This window comes from Cebus imitator, unplaced genomic scaffold (assembly GCF_001604975.1).
Source record: "Cebus imitator isolate Cc_AM_T3 unplaced genomic scaffold, Cebus_imitator-1.0 Scaffold247, whole genome shotgun sequence".
In the NCBI taxonomy this organism is placed as follows: Eukaryota; Metazoa; Chordata; class Mammalia; order Primates; family Cebidae; genus Cebus; species Cebus imitator.
In genome coordinates this window covers 1,030,601-1,041,447 of record NW_016107562.1, presented here as the reverse complement: position 1 = coordinate 1,041,447, position 10,847 = coordinate 1,030,601, and the positions used below count along the sequence as shown (strand labels likewise).

The following is a 10,847-nucleotide window of genomic DNA, read 5'->3' as shown; positions in this document are numbered from 1 at the left end:
CCAGATTTTCTGGACCATCCTGACAGAAACCAGAAGCACTCCTAAAATCAATGTTTCTTCCGCCTCTGAAGAAGGGTTTTTTCTTCTCAGCATCTGGTAATCTGCCCCATGTGACTCTGTGGGATCAACTAGGAAAATGCTTTGTATAGTAGGCACTTAAAAAATTCTTGATAGGAAGCTGGAAAGATTATTTCATTAGTGAAGTACTGAACATCTATAATTATTGTAAAATAAGACTTTCTGTAGGATAAATCTTGTTTGCTAAGTTTAGCTGAATTGAAATGAGTTTGAATAGTACTCCCAATATTGAACAGTATTGAACACATTAAATGTTCAAACGCTGTTGGACATTGAGTTAAATTCTGAGGTGGAGAGTTCTGCTTTCCAGATTTTATATATATATATATATATATATATATATATATATATATATATTAAAATATACATAAATTCTGGAAAGCAGAACTCTCCACCTCGCAATTTAATCCAAGTACATTTCATCTATGTATATTTATAAACTATGAAATGTACTTGAGTGGAGAGTTCTGCTTTCCAAAGTTTATATATGTTTTGCGTGTGTGTGTGTGTGTGTGTATTTTTTTTTTTTTAGAGAAAAGGTCTTGCTCTGTCACCCAGGCTGGAGTACAGTGGCTCGATTTTAACTCACTGTAACCTCAAACTCCTGGACTCCAGAGATCCTCCTGCCTTAGCCTCCTGAGCAGCTAGGACTCCAGGTACATGCCATTACGCCAGGCTAATTTTTGTTGATTTTTTGTAAATATGGGGGTCTTTCTATGTAAACCAGGTTGATCTCGAACTCCTGGGCTCAGGTGATCCTTGTGCCTCAGCCTCCCTAAGTGCTAGAATTACAGGCGTGAGCAAACATGCCCTGCCAATCCAAGCACATTTCTATACTGTTTCAAAAATTCATCCTCATACAATGCTGAAGTTAATTTCTGTTTAATTTCTGCCCATAGGTATAGTTTTGTTTCCTGGAACTATTAAGTCATTAAATGAGTAATGTAGTTTCTCAAAGATAAATTTCATTCCACAGTAAAAAATTAATATACTTCTATTACCCTGCCTAGTTCACAAGTGTATCAGCAAAAAGCCTTAAGTTTTAAAGAGAAATCATACATTAGTCCTGACCACTTAAAAGCTATCGAAGATAAAGAGTTAATTCCTGAATAGGGAATAAAGAATTCCAAATGCATACCTTCTAATTCTTGGTTGTAAAATTCATACCTAAATTCCTAATAAAATACATTATTTCCTTATCCAACCTTTCATTGTTTCAATAACATCCCTTTTTCTCAAGAATTGGCAAGTGGGAAGATGAGGCATCCACTGCAATTTATTGTTCATTATTTTTACATCTTCTTTAGGAAGACAATGCATATACTTAAAAACATCCTCAAACATTTAAAAGACATTACTGGGCATCATCAACTGACACTGAATATTGGCAAACTTATTAGTATCAACATCACTGAAATTCTTTCCTCTTACTTTTTTTTAAATAACACTGATGAACTAGTGGGAGCAATTTTCCTTCTTTATGAAGCCTATGAGTGTCAGTTGCACCTCCAATAAAGGTACCATTGACAAATATTCTTGGAACCTGTTGGACAAACAAAAGATGAGTTAGGCTTCACTCTAGCATCAGAACTAAGATCATTTCACATAGTAGACATTTGAACTCTGGGTACTTTTATGAGCCAGGCACCAAACTGAGTTCTTTCACAAATAAAATCTTAAAATATTTACCCTTTGATGTAGCTATTGTTTTTAGCCCTATTCTGGAGGAAAATGAGGCAGAGGAACCTGAGCAAAATCCTAATGATGGTAAATGAGACTGGGATTACCAAGACAATCTGATTCTAAAACCCTTCCTAATCACTATGGTATGTAAAAGATAAACTAAAGCAGATAAACTAATAATATTTAGTTATTTCTTATATTTGTTTACTGAAGGGAAAGAGTGCACTATAAACTTCCTCCAATAAACTTGAAAGTGGCAACACTGTATATTTTTCTGATTATGCATATTATGGAAAAATCTGCAAATTTCAAGAATCTAAAAACATGGAACACTAAAGCACTCCTATTGGAAAAGTAATTGAAGACCAACCTTGTACTGCCCAAGGAATGGGAGGAAGAATACTTTTATCTCGCAAGAGCTCCAAGAGGAACTCAAAGATCCATAGACAAGCACTCAAATGACACTACTTGCCATCCCCAATCAAAACACACATATAGAATAAAAATAAACTAATCAACTCTGCCGTTTCCTATTCTAGGAATCTGGCTCCTAGATCCGCAGCTGCTCTATCTGTCGTCAGAGAATGCCTGGCTCATTTTCCTAACACAAGGTTCTAGGCTCCAGGTGACCCAGTTCACAACCTATTACAGAAGATCAGTACCACCGAGGATATACTCACAGTTCTTTCACCAGTCATTTTGTAAAGAGCATCTTGAAACTGGTTTCCATATTCAAGCAGGTCCAATTCCACCACTTTATAGTTAACATTCATGTCATGGAAAAGCTTTTTTGCCATTGTACAGTAAGAACAGGATGTTTTTGAGAAAATCACCACACAATTATCGGAAATTGTTTCCTGAAATAAAACCACAAAAAAATCATTTTAATTCTAGACATTACCTTTTGGAAAGAAATTAGGATATAATGGAAAGAGTATGGATTTGGTGTCTCATGATTCAGGGCTCAAACTCAGCATTATCTATTTTTTCTCTTCTATAGATTGAGGGTATTTTTCATTTCAAAGCAATGTTATTAGGATAAAGGATATAACAAATAAAAAGTACCTGGCACAGAGCAATAACATTAAATAATAATCATAGCCAATTCATATACAGCAAACATTTCTGTGTGCCAGGTACTATTCTCCACACTTTTATCTTCACTGGATTATTTAAACCTCACTACAATCCTGAGGTAGGTCCTATTACTGTCCCCACTTCACAGATGACAACAGTGAGGTACAGAGGAAGATCGACAATTTGTTCATGGTTCTCAGCTAATACATGGAAGAGCTGGGATTAGACCCAGGCAAATCTGGCTCTGTAGTCTAGATACTTAAACTCCATTATACTCCTTTTTCAGCGGGGTACAGTGGCTCATACCTGTAATCCCAGCACCGTGGGAGGCCAAGGCGGGCAGATCACTTGAGGTCAGGAGTTCGAGACCAGCCTGGCCAAAATGATGAAACTCAATCTCCACTAAAAACACAAAAGTAGCCGGGCATGGTGGCGCATGCCTGTAATCCCAGCTACTCAGGAGGCTGAGGCAGGAGAATCGCTTGAACCTGGGAGGTGGAGGTTGCAGTGAGTCAAGATGGCACCACTGCACTCCAGCCTGGGGAACAATTAAGTGGGTAGATTCTGTCTCAAAAAAACAAAAACCCCAAAACATTGTACTTCTTTTCAAATATTCAGTAGGTATTCAGGAGTTAACTCCTTACCATTCTTTCAATGGTAAGGAATGGTATATGATTTCTTTTTAAAATGTAAGGCTCACTCCTCTGCTCCTATCCCTTCCTATATAACTTTATAGTACGAAAGCTATCATTATTCTATTGATAAGGTATTCTTGTACTGTTAGTTCAGGAAAAGCTACTTCCAGAAATGCTAATTCAATGAGGTTGGGGAACAGGTTGAAAACTGTGTTTTTTAAAAACTGCTATGGATAATGATTGTATCGGCCTGCTTTGGAAACCACTCTCCAGGCCTGTACCACAATGGCTCTGAGGCTCTGCTGTGGATCAACACAGCCTGTGAAGTTTTCCTTTTTGTTTCTAAACATATGAATGCCTGGGTCTTTCGAAGATTTTGAATGGATAGTTATAGCACCCAGACATTTGTCTAGGTTTTTGGGTTTTTTTTGAGACAGTGTCTCACTCTGTCACCAAGGCTAGAGCGCAGTGGTGCAATCTCAGCTCACTGGAGCCTTAAACTCCCAAGCTCAGGTGATGTTCCCACCTCAGCCTGCCAAGTGTGTGGGATTATAGACGTGTCACCACACCTGGATTTTTTTGTAGAGACAGGGTTTCACCATGTTGCCCAAGCTGGTGTTGAACTCCTAGGCTCAAGTAATCCACCTGCCTTGGCCTTCCAAAGTGCTGGGATTATAGACGTGAGCCACTGTGCTGGCCTGTCGAGGGTGTTCTTTTGTGGTGGGTAGTGAGCAGCACCGTCAAGATGAAGGCCAAAAACCAGACAGTATAAGGTCCATGCTTCAGGAGTTCTACCACCCTTGGGTGTCAGAAGGGTCCTGAGTTTTAGCCCAGCTATCTGCAAGTTAGTCTATTTTTATGCTTCCCTTGCGTTTACTCATAATATTTAATATCAAAGTTCATCCCAGGGAGGGCCTGCCATACCAGAGGTTAGTATTAACGAGTTCATCTTACAGAGGACAAAACTAAGGCTGAGTGGTTCACGATACTGGGATTTGACCCAGCCTTGGCACAGCACCAAAGCCAGTGCTCTTCCCTCCACCATGCGGCCTCACGTCATAAACACACTGACACCATCATGTAGGGGGAGATGAGCTTCGAGGGCTCTTACATGTATTAGACACTGATGAAGAGATTCCAAAGTGAGCTGAAACTAAAGATGACAGTGTTAGGGTTTCTAGATCCCTCTTCCCAATTTTTCTTAAGCTCACCCTTGCTATATATTCCATAATGTTGAATTTTTACTTTAAAGGAGGCAATTCAAGCCAGGCACGGTGGCTCATGCCTGAATTCCCAGCACTTTGGGAGGCTAAGGCAGGTAATTTGCTTGAGGTCAAGCGTTCGAGACCAGCCTGGCCAATGTGGTGAAACCCTGTCTCTACTAAAATACAAAAATTAGTTGCGTGTGGTGGCAGGCACCTGTAATCCCCAGCTACTAGGGAAGCTGAGGCAGGAGAACTGCTTGAACCCAGGAGGTGGAGGTTGCAGTGAGCTGAGATTGCGCCACTGTGTGCCCACCTGGGCGACAGAGCGAGATCCTCCTCNAAAAAAAAAAAAAAAAAAAAGCAATTCCTTCACAATAGGGTTCGAGCATTAATGTTATAGTCAACAGCTAGGAGTTTAGACAAATCGACTAAAGGCAGAGATTTTTTGTTTGTGGTAGTAGTGGGTGGTAAGCAAGAGAGGAAAAAATGGGTATGTCTTGTAGTCTCCAAGGGAAGAAAAACATGCATGCAAGAGGCAGAGTTAACAAAGGTTCTCAGTAAAAGAGGAAAAGAAGAGTATACAGTATCCCTGAGAGTATGGGTTATAAAATAACTACTGGATACTAACTTGATTCTGTACTAACAAAGAGAACTGTTAACCCAGGCCCAAATCAAATAGGATTCCTAGCTAAGGGCAGCTTGACTGGTATCAGCACTGGACCTCAGGTGGGTATGATGAAAACGAGCAGCCAACCGCGTTATCCAACTTAGAGGGTGTGAAGACTTCATTAAGAATAAACCTCATACATTTTAATTACCAAAATGATCTAGGACTTCTTAGTCACAGGGATAATTTTCGCAGCAGATTTTAAAATAAATATTAATTTCTTAATTCATTTGCTGAACTATCTCAAGCTTGGGTATTGAATAAGCATATTAAATATGTAAGGAACAATTATTTTTCCACAGAGATAAGTTTTCCATCATCTCCCACATCACTCACTTGGATCTGGTTCAGAGGTGCCGTTGCTAAATTCTCCAAAGATGAGGATGTGTTGCTCTCCATCCTAAAAGGAATTTAAAAGGACCATGTAGTTTATTAAGCATTAAAGATAATTTATCACGAGTTCTATCTGAAAAAAATCTTATACACAAATATAGCCAAACTTACAAAATAGAAAAAAAAAAAAAACTACTTATCAGTACAAAATGTCAATTTACAAAGTATTTGTTTTTCTAAAACCACAAAGACCTGTGTGCTTATCTAACTAGCTTCCCAATGCCCTTAATTATTTGATAAAATCATATTTACTGTGTTTAAAGCTTCACACATTGTTATTTATGACCAGCAAATTTCAAATACTCCATCCTACACCGTATGACCTGAGGTTAAAATTATAGTTTCTACTTTTTTAATAAAACATGCCCAAACTCTATGAACACTCCGTGAAGCAGGGAACCTGCAAAGAGTTTTAAGGAAGCTAGGGTATCTCAACCACAATGGGCTGTAACTCCAAATTTCCTAGTCTGCAAAGCAGAAACAATAATCACTTGTACCTATCAAAGGATTTTGTGCAGATTAAATTAATTCATATGCAGAAAGCAGAACAGGGCCTTCCACACAGTAAATGCTCAACAGCGCTTGACATTACTACTACTATTTCCTGAATACTGGACCTCTCATTATCTCAGTATTTATTATCTGAAAAATAGCTGTTGGGAACTTGTAAAAGGAATGTAAAAGGAAGCATTCATTGTCAGGAAAAATAATCACTTAAAAAAAAAAAAAACTCAACCAGTTTATCATCATCAAATCTGTTTATCGCTGGAATCTTTCCTTCTCCATTCATTCATCTTTCTTGGTCACCCAGATCCTACTGCACTGTTGGAACAATATCAAAGACCATGATTCAAACTGCAGAGTAAAATTACAAATTTTACAACAAGATTATGAGATATAATGGATGCTTCAAAAGAGAATTACTCAAATATCTGAAGAATGAGAGTAGAATTTTTGAAATTTCAAATATTTAAATAACTATTATTCTTATGATTATGTTATAAAACTCAAATATTCTGCCTTCAAATCAATACTGCATTCACTGGGGGTGCATTTAAAATTTAAATGTTCTTAAATATAAAAGTAAGCTACTTTTCATAATGTTTAATTTTTGCAAAGGTCCCAAGCAAAACTTTTTAAATTGGAGAGCATGAACTATTAGTCTTTTTTTTTTTTTAGATGGAGTCTTGCTCTGTCACCTAGCCTGGAGTGCAGTGGCATGATCTCGGCGCCTCACTGCAACCTCCACTTCCTGGGTTCAAGCAATTCTCCTGCCCCAGACTCCCGAGAAGCTGAGACCATAGGTGTGTATTACCACCACACCCGGCTAATTTTTTGTATTTTTAGTAGAGACGGGATTTCAGCATGCTGGCCAGGCTGGTCTCGAACTCCTAACCTCAGATGATCCACTTACGTCAGCCTCCCAAAGTGCTATGATTACTGAAGTGAGCCACTGTGCCTGGCCTGAAATATTAGTCTTGTTTTAAGTGAATCCACTCTAAATAGCTTTTTCCAGTACATCTCATCCTTGGATAATGAACAGCTGCCCTACGCAGTATCCACCCTCATCCACTGTTTCAGTTATCCATGGTCAGCTGTGGTCCAAAAATATTACATGGAAAATTCCAGAAGAAAACAGTTCATAAGTTTTAAGTTCTAAGTAGCATGATAAAATCTTGAGCCATCTAGCTTCCTCCCCGCCAGGGTGCGAATCCTCCCATTGTCCAGCATATAGACTGTATAAGCTCCCCACCCTTTAGTCAGCAGCTGTCTTGGTGACCAGATCGACTGTCACAGCGTGGTGATGCTTGTATTCAAATAACCCTTATTTTACTTAATAATGGCCCCAAAAAGACTGAAACTTCGTCTCAAAAATAAATAAATAAGTAACGGCCTCAAACCACTATAGCAGTGATGCTGGCAATTCAGATATATCAAAGAGAAGCCTTAAAGTGCTTCCTTTGAGTGAAAGGATGAGAAGTTCTCCACTTAAGAAAAAGCTAATCACATGCTGAGCTTGCTAAGATCCATGGTAAGATGGATCTTCTATCAGCGCAATTTTAACGAAGTAAAAAGAAATTCATGGTAGTTTTGATGTCACACTTCAAACTGCAAGTTACAGCTAATGTGCAAGTGCTTAGTTGAGACAGAAAAGGTATTAAATTTGTGGAGACAAAAACATAAAACGTGTTCCAACAGACAGTAACGTGTTATGCCAAAAAGCACTGGGCCTATGAGAAGATTCAGCCAGGAATTCCTTGAAAGAGCATTATGTTATTTAAATGATTGCTCTTTCATTATTGTTAAGCTCTTACTTTGCCTAATTTATAAATTAAACTTTATCATAGGCATGTATGTATACGAAAAATGGCATGTACAGGGTTCAGTACTATCCGAGGTTTTAGGCATCCACTGAGGTCTTGGAACGTGTCCACCACGGATAAGGGGGAATTATGATATCTGCACCCTTAGAGTGAGGAGGCTACAACAAACATCAGTGTGTTCAGTTATAGCAAAGAAGAGAGACAGTAACTAAACATTATAACCCACACAATGTTTACAATCTATTATTCCTTGCTTCCTAATAGATTAGCAAGGAATCCTTTAAAGCACATCCCCCCACCCCCCCAAGTCCTCTGTGTGCTTAACTCAGGAAGGGGTTAGGAGAGGGAACTAGGAGACAGCAGCCAACTTGAGAGGAGGGTGAAGCTTTTAGGATGAAAGGAAGTTGAGCTCCTGAAGCCTAAATCAGAAAAGGTTAGGCAGCGCTGGACTAGACCTAAGGAGGAGCAGTGGTGGAATAAATCAGCAAGCTGTATTTGGTTTAGCAACTAAGAAAACAAGTCCTTTTCATCTCAGGTCCAGCGGTTAAAATGTCATGCCCAGACCATCTACTACAGCATTTACTACTGAAGCAGGAGCTCCACCAGACTACGAGAGAATGTTTTCTTGGGTAGTGAGAGGAGGTAGGGAAATATTACACCCTTCCCTGCCAATTAAAAGAGGCTCTGGAAGGCACCCTTTCCCTTCAATTTCTAGTTGACCTTGGTAAAAACTGTCGAGAACTATGAAAACAAGCACGGAGGAAGAAAGCGCACAATAAGCATTTCCTTTCCACACGGAGGAAGACCTAGGCATGGCACGTTCATGAAGCGCCTACTGTGCGCCAGCAGGCCAGGTGCTCTCCCCCTCTGCGGGCCTCAAAGAGCTGTCAAATACTTATCCTGTGATTCCCGCCTTCACGAGGGCTCTCTAGCTAGGTCGGGAAAGTCAACCTTGCAAAACTGGCAGAGTTTCCAGATCAAGTAGACAGGGAGACAGACTCTCCGGCACGACTGTCGGGGACTCGCGCGGGCGTGGGCAGCACAGCCGCGGGTCCCTTCCACTGCGGGTCCCCAGCCAGCGGATATTCCAAAGGAGGACGTGTCAGGAAATCAGCATCCCCGGCCTCGCCAGGGGCGGCAGCCCCTCAGCCCCTCAGCCCCCCAGCCCCCCAGCCCCCCAGCCCCCCAGCCCCCCAGCCCCCCAGCCCCCCAGCCCCCCAGCCCCCCAGCCCCCCAGCCCCCCAGCCCCCCAGCCCCCCAGCCCCCCAGCCCCCCAGCCCCCCAGCCCCCCAGCCCCCCAGCCCCCCAGCCCCCCAGCCCCCCAGCCCCCCAGCCCCCCAGCCCCCCAGCCCCCCAGCCCCCCAGCCCCCCAGCCCCCCAGCCCCCCAGCCCCCCAGCCCCCCAGCCCCCCAGCCCTGTCGTAAAGGCGCCGCAGCGCAGCAGGACGGCCGCCTGGACTTCCGGCAGGAGGTGGCCGAGTTCCGCACACACGCCCGCGGGCCCCTCGGAAAGAAACAACCCCGGGAAACTGCCGGGTTCCTCCGGCGTGCAGGGCAGTATCTGGACACACTGGACAACCCCTGGCTCTTTAAGGGGAATTCCAGTGACCGGCGCGTCCCGTACTTCACCCCGCAGTTCACAGGGGGACGGCCTCGGCGAACGCGAGCCCCGCGTCTTCACCGCGAGTCACCGGCTCCCGAAGCCGCTGAGCCGCCGAGGGGGCCCTTCCCTCCGCGCCGCTGCGGCGCCCCCGCGTCTCAGGGCTCGGGCCCACGCGCCAGCCCGCCTCGCCCACCGCCTCCCCCGCGAGGCCTGCGCGCCACGCCGGCCGCTCCCGCCCCCGGCCCAGTACCCAGACGCCGCCACTTCCGCCGCCCAGTCAGGCCAGCCAGCCCGGCCGCTCCGGCTCCGAACCAGCCGCGTCCCAGCCAGCGCCGCGCCGCGCAGGAGCATGGTCAGATGGCGGAGCCGCGCGCCCGGGGACCCACCCCGCAGACCCCGCACCGCCGACCTGGGGCCCGCCCCGCCCCCCGGGCTGCCCGGCCCCGCCCCGCCCCGCCCCGCCCCGCCCCCCGGGCTGCCTGCGCCGCCGCTGGTCACCCCCGCGCAGCGGAGCGCGTCCTGCCAGGGCGGCCCCGGAGCGCGAGTTCCAGCGAGGCCCGCCCACGGGTAGACTGAGTGAGGGGCCGCCGGCTCACCTGCCCGCCTCGGGCTTCCTTTAGGCGTGGGGACGCTCCGAGAGGCCCCCGGGCGCGTGGAAGCGGGGCCCGAGGATGGCGGCCCGCGTGCCGGGGAAACGGAGGAGAAAAAGCATGACTATCTAAAACAGAATGGAAGTGGCGCCTGAGATGCTGCCAGCTGCCTGTTAGACAAGTTTTGTGTGGCTGAAATAAGCGCGCAAATAGATCCTCTTGAAATTAGGCCATTGGCCCAGACCCAGTATAAATTATGGGGCTTACACCCGTAATTAGAAGAAGAAAATCCAGTGTTTCCCCATGGCTTACAAAATGGGCGTTTGCTGCTGACAGGAGAGTCTAAGCCACTCGCTGACGGCAATAATGGCCTTTGTGCGTCACTGTGTAAGGTTAGGGGGTCAGCCTTTATGTACTGAGGACGCTGAAATTATCTTCAAGTCAAAGGTCAAATGGTATATCTAAAATTCTAAACATTTATTACAAGCCAAACCTTTTTTGATTTTTCGTGGCCAACTAAGTGTAAATTTCATGCTACCAAAGTACGAAATAAGAACTTCTGTTTCTGACAGCTCTTTTCCAACATTCCAATA

General features: G+C 44.1%; 1 protein-coding gene across 2 annotated transcripts; it reads right to left on the bottom strand.

Annotated features, from left to right (window-relative positions):
• Positions 1-1,336: 1,336 nt before the first annotated feature.
• GLRX2 (glutaredoxin 2) lies at positions 1,337-10,063 on the bottom strand. 2 transcript variants are annotated; one of them, XM_017498628.2, is made up of 4 exons: positions 9,915-10,063; positions 5,682-5,745; positions 2,442-2,618; positions 1,337-1,621 (listed from the first exon to the last, which is right to left on the bottom strand). In XM_017498628.2, the coding sequence occupies exons 1-4, from the start codon at positions 10,013-10,015 to the stop codon at positions 1,487-1,489; spliced, it is 477 nt and encodes a 158-aa protein (XP_017354117.1). In that variant the 5' UTR covers positions 10,016-10,063; the 3' UTR covers positions 1,337-1,486. The 2 variants fall into 2 exon arrangements, with proteins under 2 accessions (XP_017354117.1, XP_017354120.1); XM_017498631.2 differs by lacking the exon at positions 9,915-10,063 and adding an exon at positions 9,691-9,801.
• Positions 10,064-10,847: the final 784 nt, after the last annotated feature.

Coding starts and splice junctions, on each gene's coding strand:
- GLRX2 (XM_017498628.2), bottom strand. CDS start 10,015: ATGCTCCTGCGCGGCGCGGCGCTGGCTGGGACGCGGCTGGTTCGGAGC. Junction 2,619..5,681: donor CACCTCTGAACCAGATCCAA/GTGAGTGATGTG, acceptor GTTTTATTTCAG/GAAACAATTTCCGATAATTG. Junction 1,622..2,441: donor AAATGACTGGTGAAAGAACT/GTGAGTATATCC, acceptor TTTGTCCAACAG/GTTCCAAGAATATTTGTCAA.